The following is a 15,506-nucleotide window of genomic DNA, read 5'->3' as shown; positions in this document are numbered from 1 at the left end:
ACCAACTTCAACTTCCATTAATACACCCAATTTTCCTTCTGAAATGTATGACATGAAGACAGACAGACAAACCAAATCATCCTCCTGTACTCACAACACAGTAAAGTGAAAACAATGACCCTCAAAATTGGTTCCTGACCAGACATTTGAATAAGCAGTACAAGACTTTGTAAATAACTGTAATACAGACACCAAGTTTACAGCTTAAGCAAGAGAATTAACAATTGATTGATAATACAGTAGCTTTAGCAGATCAAAGTTAAACAATAATCTAATTAATATCTATGATGAAAATGCAATCTTTCTTGATTCTAGTCTCACTACATACTAAGACAAATAAACAAGGTTTAAGGGACAAATTAAAAGAAAGAAAACAAGACGTAATTGGCTAGTTCACTTCAGCAGACTCCATGATCCGTAACATCACAGGCATATGGGTTTGGAGCTTGCTTGGTTTCTGAAGATATTGATGCATGTAACTATCTACTAGTAGGCTCTGAGGAGTATTTGTTTACAACTGAATTAATATTCTACAAACTTTCAATATTAAGAAGATAGCCACGGATAAAACAAACGTCTGTCCTGTAGCTTTTGCAGGTATAATCCTTCCGACATAAAAACAGTTCAAAAATCAGTTCAATCTTTGACTTCTCTTAGTCATACCGGTTGCCTCCATAGCAGATTCCGGTTAATATTCAACATACGCCATCTGTTTTGGGCACAATGCATCCCCAGAACCGAAACCTCTAGTTTTCCTTGACCAAGAATCAACTACAATTAACTTCCAGACTGGGCTACGCAAACAAACATCACTTTGCTTGGTCTCTTCTTTTTCTCAAAAACAAGCTCTGTTCAGAGTCCACAGGACATACTCAGCTCTCAGTTAACAGCTCCAAATCAAAAATGATAAAAATAAAAATAAAATAAGATAAGATAATAAGCCTCAACAAATAGGGATTACTTCACCAAAAGAGAAAATGCTGGAAAATCTCAGCAGGTCTGGCAGCATCTGTAAGGAGAGAAAAGAGCTGACGTTTCAAGTCTAAATAACCCTTTGTCAAAGCAGCTTTGACAAAGTGTCAGTTAGACTCAAAACGTCAGCTCTTTTCTCTCCTTACAGATGCTGCCAGACCTGCTGAGATTTTCCAGCATTTTCTCTTTTGGTTTCAGATTCCAGCATCCGCAGTAATTTTCTTTTATCCAGGGATTACTTCACATTGCACTCAAGTAATCACAACTCTTGAAGAAAATAGTGACAACTAATTTATCTGTCACTAAAAAAATCCGATTATACAAATAAAAATAAACATTGCCCATATTATGTAGTCTGATATCTAGTAAATAGGTTAATGTATTGCAGGTTTGCAGACTTTAAAAGAAATGCAATATTAATAAAATACATATATTGTTCCCAAGGAGAATTAAAAATTACACTTCGAGTAGAATGATTCACTTATAGCATGTCTCTTAATTATGTTGTACAACGCAGCATATTTAATTGCATGTTCACAATCTTGATCTTGCTTGCTACTGTCATCATCACCTTCTCAAGTACAGTTAGGAATGAGCAATAAATGCTGGCTGATGACCAAATCTCATGCACAAGTTTTTTAAAAATATACTGAAATTAAAACTAGGTATAAATTATTGTACATAAGAAGAACAATGCAGAGAAAAAGTTTTTCCCAGGGTTTAAATGAGTAGTTTTAAGTAGCCTTGTTCAAAAGATTTCTGTTCCGACAGAGTGAAGTGACAGTGAAGTTTAAAATTAAATAACTTGTTTATGTTGAAACCATACCCTTTGGTTTCTAGAGAAAAGAACAATAAATATTGATTAATGCTTAATTATACAAATTGCCATATATCCCAAAAACAATATCCTTCAGCTTCAATATGGTAAAGCTATGGCCAGTAGGAAGTGACATAAAGCAGCAAAACAGTCTTGGAGATTTGTTTTAAAAAAAATTAAAAACAGAAACAAAATCAAGACATTCAGATCACATCAAGCTGTGTTGCTGAAAGAGTTTACATCTCCTATTTGCACTGGGATTGAAGTGATCATGTACTATTCATTTCTAATCCATTCTAGATAATGAGCTGTTGAATGTTTTCAACTCCTTGTGAACGACTGTAAGACTTCTAAATAAAAAGGAAATGGATCGCTTTATGACTTTCTTTTCCATGTTACAAACTCTGATATAAAAACTATGATTCTTATTTTAAAATTATCACAATAGCATGCCTTTTGCCATGCTTTTACATGGTTTGAGAAACAGTGCTACAAAAATAGTTACTGCAGTTTCACATTAAACCTATGCATCAAATCAGTATATACACTTTGCATGATAACTAGCCAGATCAGGTTCACAGATCATCGCTCAAAATGGTATCTAAAATACCAGGCATTCAAATTCCCACCAACCTTTGAAGCACATCAAAACATCAATTTCACCAAGTTGTTGACATGCATTAGTTTATGCTGTAGCTTCACCTAGAAAGCAGAGTATCACTCGTCACCATCACAAGCGGCATTTTTAATGAAAGGGGCATAAAGATGTCAAATCCTCAATCAAATTCTTCTACATTTCAGGCATAAAGTTCAATTTAAATCATCTACTGTCATTGTGACACACCTTGACATATGAAGCCAACACTGTGTGCGCAAACACACTTTCATTAATTGGACCTCATTGTATCTGGTGAGGTACAGTATTTCAATAGAGTTCATTGATGCTTACCATTGTAAGCACTTACAAGATCAACATTTGAGGTTAAAATCACTTGCAAGTAAAAAATTATCTTTAAGCTTTTATTCTCATCTTTCCACAGATAAAATTCAGCAAGGCTCCTAAAGATGCCAGATGTTTTCTTGTCAACTTAATGCCAAATAATGGAGAATTCAAATTTTATAAATATACCTGACCAGAATTGCCAGCTTATTTTTGTAGACAGCAGCATTTCTGTGCAGTCATAAATGTGGTTTACAGAAGAATTACAATACATGCAAATGAAAACCTTAGTAGAGAAATGGAGAAAAAACTCTTACAATTGAATTATGAAAACTAGAAATTTTCTTGTACCTGTCCGGTATTTATCTTTAGCCATTTCTTTTCAAAAAATGCAATAAATTAAATACTGACTAAATTATCCTACCCTAGAATGGAGAAAAGAAAAGGACTGTTGTAACATTTATATATCGACAAATTTTAGTTGAAGGGCGATCCTACAATCTGAAAAAGCGTAAAGTGCATTATTTCCCAATATACATCAACAGGGATTAAGACTTCACGTATTCGGCATGAATATATTAATATTGAAAGAAAAGCTAGAGCAATAATTTCTATGAAAGATAATACTGAATATTTTTCTTTTAACTAGAGAAAGGCAGCAGAGACAGATAAAATAGAAAAGAAGAGCAGCCACTTTAAACATGAAGGGGTCAGTATTTAACTAAAACTTTGATTACTATTGTTAATCTTCAGGTTTCCCATAATTATTAAATCAAATTATGACTGATGCATCATTATTTTCTTTTAAAATCCAACTGGGTAATCAATTCAACTACATTTTCAAATGGAAACTTTAAAAACATTGATTATTCAAATCTTGGAAATGGAAAACCGTTCTGATATAATGTGACAAATTGCATTTCCATTCTAAGGATGCAAGAGATAAAATAATCTGTTATAATCATAGTTTTAAACAACATTTTTTTTCAGGCGATATAGTGTGTGTAGAAGTGCATTGTTTATGTTATGAGAAAAATTTTTGTTCAATTCTGCTTGTTGTCTTGCACTAATTGACATTGTGGTTTATAGAAAATTAATGTGTTGCTTGTGTGCTGTAGATTTTAGTTTAATGGAGGGCTGATAATTGATTATATTGATGAATGCTTCTAATTTTGCTTCCTTGAGAATCCAAATACCCTGTATGTCACCAGGAGAAAGACGGTATTATTAATAATATGACTGCATCGCCTAATAAATGAGTTAATGAGAATAAAAAAGAAGCTCCTGAAAGCCTAAGACATTGAAATAAGATTTAAAATGACCAATATTCTATTTCCTTACACTTCATTTTTCCAGTAATTATGCAACTATAAATGCCAATACTTTACCAAATGTTCTAGAGTGTTCTACGTTTAAAAATCAGGAAATAAAGCAACAGAACTACTGGAAGATAGAATACATCACTTATCTTTCGCTACAACACACTGACTGTCCAGAGGACAAAAACATTTCTCATCTATTTGTTTGGAGACTTTCAGTTACTTACTGATTTATTCCAAACAACAGAGAACTCAGATTTCATTCTTATACTTGATGTGCTGCCCACATTTTCTGCAAATAGTAATCACTGGTAAAGAAAGTTAAGAGCCACAATTCCTACTCCATAACAAATCAGGTAAACTCCAATAGCAAAATTAGAAAGAGAAGCACAAAGGTTAGTTTTGCAAAGTACAACACAGCAATAAGCTGAGAAAATCTATTTATCAGATTGCACAATAACTGGTACTCTTGACTGCTAAAAATGCTTATATTCATTTCTTGTTAATGTTTTAAAATGACCACCATACCATTCGTTTAATTCATTATTGGCGTTTCAAAATCGATGTTCAAAACTTACAACTGATTTCCAAGCTTATACCAGCAATATTCGAAATAATGAATAGTAAGCTCCATATTTTAAAGTTTAAGAAACAAAAGAATCCTTCACAATTTAATCTCTGCTCTGTAGAGAATATGATCTCAAGCAACAAACAATAACATATTTTTAATAAAGAGAAATCCTTCCCTAGACTCAGTCAATTGACCAGGATTCCAGAAAGACACCAGGTAGATCCCAGATCAAACTTTGTCTTTGTTCAGACAACAAGTCATAACTTTGACATTAGCAAAGGCATTACGACTGTCCACAATATTTCTAAGCTGATGGAAAGAGGGTTACAAGAGTTCAACTGGGCCTGAGCTTATGCATCAAGTTAACTTACGATGCAGTGTTTTTGCAGGTCTATTCAATTACATTGGTTCACTTACAGAAAAATTTTATAACAGAACACATTGACTAGCTTATTTCTATAACGTAAAATTTATGCAAGAACATAACCTGAAAATTTGAGTTCAATCTGAAGACTCAAATATACACAGGGCTCACAACAGAAACAACTCAGCAACCCAAATAGGTTTTGCACTAATTACCGCACTACAGAGATTCCTCCTAGAAAATGTATGCATAAATGCCAGGTGAATAAAATAAGCTTAGCTGCAATGTCCCCAAGCTGTGAAAGTGAAATAAGATAATAGGGTCTACCCTCGAGATCTAAAAGACTAAGCATCATAACAGAAATATGTAGTAAAAAAATGTTGTTATTTTTGGACCATGTCCACACAATCAGGACAGAAATGAGGGAGAAGGCATGCTATAGTTAAAAAATCTAGTGTTCGCTGTACCTGCAATTGAAAAGTCAGAAAACACTACCATCTAGTGGTGAGATCATTCGATCACTAAACATAAGCATAAATCCTAACAAAAAAAATTAAAATATTTCTTTAAAAAAACTCCTTACATTTTTTTAAAAATACCTGTTAACTCTTTGACCCATTTTGATAAGAATGGCCAAGATGGCACTAGAGAGCACTTGCTTCCAAATACACAATCAAGAAATAGATCAGTCAGTCACCAGGAATGGTGTCATTCGGCACTTTGTACAACCAGACTCTGCCAGTGGTGACAGCCTGTTTCGCACTGGTGAAAGAAACATCACACAATGCATTCAATAACAATTTGGCAACGATGACTGTTACTCACAATGTTGTTTTTCACCAGTTATAATCAATTAACCCTTCTCATGGCATGAGTCTCTCTCTCTCTACTGTTAGAATGGGATGAAAGAAAAAGATTTGCCTACACGTTTTACATATGTCAGCCTCTCCCATCTGAATGTAATCAGCTATGAGATTATATCACAGTATAATACACATAATTTATAACTAACAATCTTCCTTAATGACACAAATTTGGCATATTAGTGATAACACAGGCCAGTCGTAACAAAGGTAGATGAAAATAAAAGTTAAAAACTTTAAAATATACACCATAAATACATGTTTCATTGCTTCTTGATATTTGCTACAATACATTTTAATCTACAGAACTACACAATCGATTTATGCAAAGTATTCCTATGCAAAACTTCAGTGAAAATTATTTTCAAGATCTGCTTTGAGTTGTTTGAAGCATCAGCTTTGACTGAAGCAATAAAGATTACTGAAGCTGTTAGCAGTTTCAGCTGGAGAAATCTTTTGCGTCCTGCCTTATGCCAGAGAATCCTCTATTTCCTTGTGGGCATTGCCACAATTGTCTTGTAATGCAAAGAAAACAATGTCCAATTTCAGAGTAACGCTGAGTGTTAGAGATCGTGCCTCAGGTTTTCCAAGTGCACGCTGGATGGGATCTATTGGGATATGCTGTTTGGAATGATCAGTGTCTGTCTTTGGGACAGATGGCCTACATGCCGAGCATCACAATGACAGTGAGCACATTCCTTTACTACATTCCTTGAAATAAGCAAGGTACTGATCATACAAAATTAATTCACACTTGCAAAAGTCACAAGTGTCCAACATTAGATGTCATTCTGCAACTGGACAACATCTCCTACATAATTTTGAGTGTGCGAAGAATTATGGTGATAGCCAATTTAGAATTGTCAGTCAGACTCACAATATGATATATTTGCTTGTGCTGGAAGCTACATGTATTAACACAGAGGGCCTTATCCTTTGCAGACAAAGAATATGTACATACTGTACTTGTATATAATATAGAACATACTCTTACCAGACTACAGGACTACTTTGTCATTAGAGAGAAATGACTGGTGCCGATTTAACTGGAGGGTCACCAGGCCTCAGGCATGGGGAGAGGTTAAGAAGGAGAGTACTTCATCATAACTTCAGCTGGTGATGGGAATTGAACCCAGATCGTTGGCATCACACTGCTTTGCAAACCAACCAACCAGCCAACTGAGCTAAACCAACTCCCAAACTGTACAATGAAATAGGTGACAGCCAATCGCTTCTCAGAGCAATGCGTTGACCAAACAGAGATTATCTGCTTTAAGACAAAGCTTGGCATTTACCTGGTCATAACTAATTTTGCATCCACCATCAATGCCCACTCGCCAACCAATCAGGACTCTCCAACTCTCCACTCATGCACTTGCGGATGATACGAAAGTCAAAGGAGTTGTAGACAGTGAGGAAGGATGTGGCAGGTTACAGCGGGATATAGATAAGGTTACAGCGGGATACAGAACTGGACAGAAAGGTGGCAAATGGAGTTCAATGTAGCTAAATGTGAGGTGATTCACTTTGGTAAGAGTAATAAAAGATGGGGTACTGGGCTAATGGTCGGATACTTGGTAGTGTGGATGAGCAGAGGGATCTTGGTGTCCATGTACACAGATCTTTGAAAGTTGCCACCCAGGTAAATAGTGCTGTGAAGAAGGCATATGGCGTACTGGCTTTTATTGGTAGAGGAATTGAGTTCCGGAGTACTGAGGTCATGTTGCAGTTGTATAAGACTCTGGTGCGTCCGCATCTGGAGTATTGTGTGCAGTTTTGGTCGCCATACTATAGGAAGGATGTGGTGGCACTGGAACGGGTGCAGAGGAGGTTTACCAGGATGTTGCCATTATGGTAGGAAGATTGTATGAGGAAAGGCTGAGGCACTTGGGGTTGTTTTCATTGGAGAAAAGAAGGTTTAGGGGTGACTTGATAGAGGTGTACAAGATGATTAGGGGTTTAGATAGGGTCGACAGTGAGAATCTTTTTCCATGTGTGGAGTCAGCTATTACAAGGGGGCATAGCTTTAAATTAAGGGGGGGGGGGGTAGTTATAGGACAGATGTTAGGGGTAGGTTCTTTACTCAGCGAGTCGTGAGTTCATGGAATGCCCTGCCAGTAGCAGTGGTGGACTCTCCCTCATTATGGGCATTTAAGCGGGCATTGGATAGGCATATGGAGGATAGTGGGCTCGTGTAGGTTAGGTGGGCTTGGATCGGCGCAACATCGAGGGCCGAAGGGCCTGTACTGCGCTGTATTCTTCTATGTTCTATGTTCAGTATGAATATGAGTGCAAGGGGAAAAGCTTCAAAACGTATCTTTTATTCTCAGGAAAATTGGAAGACCTGTTGGCAGTTCTATAAAACACAGGATGAAAATGTTTCTGTTTTCATCTCACACCTTTAAATCCATGACAACTACCTGGTTAAATGTATTGGCCAACGGAAGGCTTACAAGAGCATGTGGCAACATCTTTGATACTTCTTAGATTTCATAGCTCGCCTTGCCTCTTCTAATAGCTTTGTATACACTTCATCATCTACACATGCATACATAGCAGGACGTTTGATTCTTGATAAATAGGGTAAGGGAATTTTATATGTAACTTAATTTTTTTTTCTCTCTCTGAAACTTGCTAAACATGTCCTTGAGAAATATTAAAAAAAAACAATTGAATTGCAGATGCTGGCAAACTGAAATTGTCAGAAAAACTCAGCAGATCTGGCAGTGTCTGTGGAGAAAAAAAAACAGAATTAATATTTTGAGTCCAGTAATCCTTCTTCAGACTGACAACAGCTTGTAAAAGGTAGTTATGTGCTGAAGACAGGGATTGAAGGGGTTGTGGCCCTCACTTGTCACCCTAACAGCATCCCCATCCAAAGGATAGTATGCAGCTATTTCTTCCTGCTCCAGCAGGATGCCACCAATAGACACACATGTTCCTCCACATCCTTAACAGCATTTCATAGGAACCGTTCCCTCTGGGACACCTTGGTCCAATCCTCCTCCACTCCGAATGCCTTCACAGCATGTTCCCATGCAATCACAAAGGTGCAATACTTGGCTATTTACTTCCTTCTTCCTGACTATCCATGGCTCCACATCCACCTTTTAGGTGAAGCAACGCTTACCTGTACTTCACTCAATCTACTACTGTAATTGATGCTTAAATTCTAGCCTCCCCTATACTGGGGAGACAAAATGCACACTGAGTGGCCACTTTGCAGAACACCTACATTCTGTCAACAAAAATGACACAGCTTCCAGTTGCCTGCAATTTCAACACACCATCATTTTCCCTGGGAAATATTTGTGTCTCAGGCCTACTGCAGCATACCAGCTAGGGTCTGCGCAAACTGCTAAAACAGCATCTCATTTCTTCACCTGGGGGCTGTGAAGCCTTCAGGACTCAACGTAAAGTTCAATAATTTTAGAACCCTGAACAACCTCTTGTCCTTTATCCAATCAAGACATGGGCTGCTTTCAGCACAGCCAACACACGTTCACCTACCTATGGTATCTATTATCAACTTTTCTTCCTTCCTGGCATATTATCATCCATCACTTTGTCTGCCTAATTGCTGTCCTCAGGGCTCCATCTCCACCTATCTAGTGACCTATCTAGTCACTCCTACCCACCACCCCTTCCTACTACCATCATTTCCTAGTTACTATCAGTTCTGAATCAGGGTCACTTGCCCAAAACATTAACTCTGCTTTCTCTCCACAGATTTTACCAAGGAGAATAATAAAGTCAAAAAAGTGAACATAGGAGAGATAAAACAAGAATAGAATAGAATGTCTTTTTAGTCTGCTTTGCCATTTGATAAATCACAGGTGATCATGGACTTCAAGTGGAGGTTTGCCCAATGTCCATATCCCTCAATAACTAATATATCAAAAGCTATCCCAGTTTTAAACATAATCAACGATGCAGTATCCACAACCTTCTGGGTTAGAGGTGCCCTGATTGGGTAAACTGCAGATCAATCCGACTTTCCAAAAATAATTATTTTGTTACACGGCCCTTCAAGCTTTGTTTGTACCTTTGTGGTAGATTTACTTAACATGATTAGTAGCTTATGAGACACAATAACCAATACTTATAAAACTGACTTACTGCAGCTACTTTACATTGAATTACCATTGTTTTTAGTGAACTCAACATGTGGCCATGCCAAACCTAAAACAAATAGTCCTTTGGTATTCTTTAATTTTGCATGGATCCTTTCTACTTACTAAGTCAATATAGCATTTAGAGGCCCTCCTGGTACAGTGGCAATGTCCCTACTTCTGGGCCAAGAGACCTGGGTTCAAGTCCCACCTGCTTCAGAGACATGTAATACCATCTCCAAACAGGTTAATTTAAAAAAAAAGCATTTTAATCAATCCAACCCATATATGTTTAAGGATTGATTACTCTGCAATCTGAATCATCTGAACGGTAGAAGAATGAGGTAGACTTGTGGATCTGGGCTAAGACCCTACCAGAGAGAAAACAAAATATGGCCATCTATGCATCTAGGACAGCACGATTAAAGGGGTCTGTGATTAATTAACTGATATCGTGGAACTAAAGCTCTGTATAATCATATAATTTGTTAATCATATAATATCCTCAATTTTCTTATGGAACTCTCTATTCTTTGGGCCAAGATGGAATGCCTCATTTATTCAACATGTCAAAAACTACTGCTTCCCAGGAAAGGTTTGAAGGCAGAAGACATCTGACCCAATAGCATATCCTTCTGAGAACTAAGCACCAGCTGGAACCATTTGTCTTTGCATGAGCTAACTTATAACAATTAAGTAATTTAAATACTCATACCAATTTAGAGATCTCAAAATTAAATTTGCTCAAACTTTTATACAACTCAAGTCCATGAAATCAAGCTTTGATCATGTTTCATATATACCGAACACATCATCTTCCTTTTAGATTTCATCCTGCAGCTCTACTGGAACATTTATTGCTTTATCACTATTCAAATGACAAGCATCCATTTCACAAAATAACTTACTTCTTGCATGAAGCAACTCACCATGGCCATATTTTGCTTTCTCTCCGGTAGGGTCTTAGCGCAGATCCTCAGGTCTACCTCATTCTTCTACCATTCAGATGATTCAGATTGCAGAGTAATCAATCCTTAATCATATAGATTTGAATTCTGGATTCTCTGCCACAGCTGCTAGGATTGTAAATTTATGTCTGACCTCTTAATTTCTAACTTTCATCATGAAGAAACTATCCTCCCTGCATTATATTCAAGAAAATGAGGCAATGATGGCATGACCTAGATCAAATTTTTATGTAACTTTTGAAGCTTTTGTCTACTGAGATTCACATTACAAACACAACGCAACAACCATAGTTTCAATCTCGTCCTAGCTATAGTAATACAAGTGAATGCCCAATTAATGCCCACTATTGCATATCAGTGCAGAGAATTAAATGCACAATTAACAAAGAATGTTGGGTATCATATTTAGACAAATATATCTGGAGATACTGCTGTTTGATATCAAAAGCTACCATAAACTGTTCAAAGAGGGTGCGTGCGCTAGTTTTATATCACAGACAGAGGAAACATAAAATACAGTATAAATCAAGAGAATCATTCAAAGAATGAAAATCATGCTGAGTTAAAAATGGCCATTTCCAATTCATTAATACTGCTAATCTAACACAGCAAGTGGACTCAATTATAGTGTGTCTTGGTTTAAAAAAATGGGTTTCATAACATTTTCACTTCTACTGCTATTACAATCTAAAGATTTACTTTCTGAGCAACACAAATGTCTTCCCATTCATAATGGCTTTAAAATGAGTGTTGTATAGTGATTTTACTCAAATTCTGATTATCTATTTCCCTATTTTCTCATCCCTCTTGAAAATACTGGCTTGGAATCCTGAGGCTTGTTTCAATTAGGCCATCAGTATCTCACCAAAGTGGCAATCTTTCACGTACAAGTCCAGATGGTGAGGAGCGGCAAGTGGTTACATAATAGGGGACATGACTGCTAAGCCTAATCTTGTTCTTACCCAACTTTTGTACAAATTCATTTTATAGCAGAAATCATGAAATAGAAATCAAGAGCAGAAATACTAGTCGCTTGTTTCCCTCCCATCTTGAGATTAAGGTTTGATCACAGAATCTTGCAGTACAAGAGTACAATATCACTATGTTTCGTTTGTGTTATCCAATTAATCTCAGTCCCTGATCTGTCCCCATAACTCTGCATTCATCGCTTTTTCAATTTTACACTCAATTGCCATTTGAAGTTCGTTAATAATGCTGTTTTGACCAGTCTTTCCATCAGTGAAATGCGTATCATAAATTATTGAATAAGAAAATTCTCATCAAGTTCTATTATTTGGTCTCTCAACTTCAACTCATAACAAAGCATGATCAGTAAATTCAATGTAAACCAAGAGCTGAACCTGTGCCTTTCTTAATATGTATGGCTTAGGACCACACCAGTAGTCTTTTTACTCACTCAGTCATCATGACAGCTTTAAAAGTGTCTTTCAGAAAATGTTAAATGCAGCAAAATATCATGATTAAAATTTACTAAACAGCACTATTACAATGAAAGGAATTTTTGGCGGATTAGCAACATGCAAAATTTGAAAATATTAAACATACTCAGACATGAAATTGAGGGAAATACAGAATATCAAAAAACTTCACCAATTTCTTAAAGAAACCATATATGACATGCAGATGTTTTTCTCCACACAAAGCATAAATTAACTTACAAAATCTTTATCAAGTTTTTCCAATTCCTGTTTATAACTTTTCATTCGGGTGCTGAATAGGCCACGACTTTGGAGTGGTATCTCCCGTATCTCAAGATCCATTTGTTCAAGCTGTATTGAAAATTAAAGTTATTAAGACATTGATATGGACTAGGTCAGACCACTCAAAACAATCTTAAGCAGACAGCCCAGACCGTATCTTTGTTATTTGTTTCGGTAAGTGTACAGTGAAAATTACCCAGATTAAGTTAGCTAGGTTGATTACCAGGTTTTAAAACAGAGAGAAAATTTATTCAAAAAATTACAGAATAAAAAACAAATAACATAGAATATCCACAGAACTCAGTCTACCAAAACTAGACTTAATTATGCTTTCCGAATATACACAATAGTCCCAATAAACAAACCCCTTAAACACAGAGCAAAACTGAAGCAAAGGCTTACAGGTCCAAGTTGGAAGGGCAGAAGGAGAGAGTCTAGCAGTCTGTTTTCATACAGCCCACTACTGAACTGAACTGACTAACAACAAGAATTCAGCTTTCAGGACTGACCACTCCCCTTTCATTATACAGGCTACTTTGAAAACATGAAAGCTATGGTCTAAAGTCTCATCTGTCTACGTATTAACATAAAAGGCCTCCCAATAAACCCTTTCATCTCTGTACCAAACCAGCCAATTCGAAGCCCAGACTGCTTCACGACCCCTCTGAGAAAAATCAAAGACACAGTATCCTTGAGAAAAGGAACAGCTTTTAGAAAAAGGACCAGCTTTGTGACAATAATAAACTCCAGTGCGACCACTTCCATACAAACATTCTTGAGAGGTAATTTTATTCCCAAGACAACAAGAATCATTAATCAGTTTTATTTTTGGTAGATTCCTGCAAAGTGAAAAATGATCAACCTTGTACTATAATTTGAGAAAAACAATCAACGAGTGTTCTAATTGAATAAAGATAGACTTATAATAATTCTAAGTTCCTCAAATCAATGTTTCTTCTACTAGTAATTTTATTATTTTAAAGCATTGAGCCCCAACTCTGCTATTTACACTGCTTAAGTGAAATTATTGGACAATTGAATTCGTTTGCTCTAAGAACTACAAAATAAGAGGACTTATTTTGTGAACATGATTATAAAATGTTGTAACTTGGCATTATGATATGAATAAATCTCACAGCATGTTAATCTATGTCAAATAAAAGCCTTTTTTACTTACACACTCCTGTGATCATGCATACTAAGAACGAAACCCCTAATCAGTTTAATCTCTGTGTTTTGAAAGAAACACTGCCTTGATAGGATTCTCTTTTTAAGCAAATGAAGCTATCTGCTTCTAATCATGTTGTTCTCCGACTAAAAGGATAAGGCTGTAGAAACATGTCTTTTTACCTACTTAACAGCCTAAATTTCCTGCCAAATAAAGAGCTATTTCAAAGATAAGTTGATGGGACAGTGCACAAGGGAATGAAACATATCAATAAACCGTATGATGCTAATTTTTAGCACCAAAGATAGCCCAATAAAATTTATCTCACCAACATTCATCTGGAACAGAACATTTACACTTGCATTAACATTTAAACAAATTATATGGAAATTTAAATTTTCTAATTTTAGTTATTTATAATTTTAATAGTTCTATTTTCCTGAAACTATTTTTCATCTTTCACTCTCTGGATTCAAATGTAGACAAGCAGGAGGCTGGATTCAAATAGCAATTCTTCACACTGAATTCAAATAAATAAAACAAACCGCAGTAACTATCGAATGCAGTTTCTTACCAGTTCCCGAGCTTCTTCCATCTGCTTTTCCACATTTGCAACCATACTTTTTTTGTCATCTAGAGAATAAAGAAATGAACAAACATTCCATATCACATCTATTTGCCAAATGATTAAGATATTTAGACAATAATGATTGAAAAATGTCACCTAATTCAACAGTGAAATTTGATATATGGAGTTTAACAAATGGGACTGTGGAATACCATTTCATCTTTTAAAGGTAGAAGTACAAGCTCCTGTCATCGCTGAAAACAGCACAACTCACAAGTTACAGTAAAAACAATTCCCAGAGGCTCAAATTAAATGGCTATTTACTTTAAAAACAATGTGAAGATATCAAGGATACATGACTAAGTGTATAATCTGTAACTTTATTCCATAATTATTTGCTAAACCTCAAGCCAGTAAAGCAGCAGAGCCACATGTGAGATCTGTGACACATCCTACAATGCATCATACATAGCACAATCAAAATATATCGTGAAGTTAATTTAGGTTTCATAACACAGACTATATTGGAATTAAGTGAAACAAATGGCAGAGTTAAGTCATGACCTGGCAAAACTATTTTGACAATGTCATCTTTATTAGCAATGGTGCATTTCCAAATAGCAATGTAGAAAATATTTCACAATTGCAATCAAAATGTAAGTTTTAGAAATATTAAACAAATATCATAGGTAATAGAAATTAATTTGAGCTGATATATCTAGCCATGTCTTCTAGCTGGTACTGGTTTCTGCATTTGAAATAACCTAGTCTACATGCAGCCTACCCAGCAGCCCTTGAAGAGACAAAAGCAAAATACTGAAGATGCTGAAACCCAAAATAAAAACAGAAAATACAGTTTGAAGAGTATTTGTAGATTCTGTGAAGAGAGAAACAGCATTAATGTTTCAGGTGACGACTTTTCATCAGAACTGGAAATGTTTAGAGATGTAACAGGGTTTTAGCAAATTCAGAGGGAAGGGTACAGGGAAGGGAGGAATGAATAGAAGATACATTCTGTGACAGGACAGAGGACGGAAATGCAAAAGATGATGATTCAAAGCAAAAGAACATGGTGGGACAAATAGAGAAATCAAAGATCAGTCTGGGAAAGCTGTAAATGGCA

At 36.0% G+C, this 15,506-nt stretch overlaps 1 protein-coding gene across 1 annotated transcript in view; it reads right to left on the bottom strand.

Moving 5' to 3' along the window:
- vti1a (vesicle transport through interaction with t-SNAREs 1A) overlaps positions 1-14,635 on the bottom strand; it is a 304,045-nt gene extending 289,410 nt beyond the window's left edge. Inside the window, exons 1-3 of the mRNA XM_043713163.1 lie at positions 14,623-14,635; positions 14,390-14,487; positions 12,606-12,716 (exon numbers count right to left, since the gene is read on the bottom strand). Of these exons, the coding sequence (XP_043569098.1) occupies positions 12,606-12,716; positions 14,390-14,487; positions 14,623-14,635 (222 nt within the window). The remainder of the gene's footprint in view (positions 1-12,605; positions 12,717-14,389; positions 14,488-14,622) is intronic.
- Between the last annotated feature and the right edge of the window lie 871 nt (positions 14,636-15,506).

This window comes from Chiloscyllium plagiosum, chromosome 22 (genome assembly GCF_004010195.1).
Source record: "Chiloscyllium plagiosum isolate BGI_BamShark_2017 chromosome 22, ASM401019v2, whole genome shotgun sequence".
Taxonomy (NCBI): Eukaryota; Metazoa; Chordata; class Chondrichthyes; order Orectolobiformes; family Hemiscylliidae; genus Chiloscyllium; species Chiloscyllium plagiosum.
This window is presented reverse-complemented; position numbering and strand designations above follow the sequence as displayed.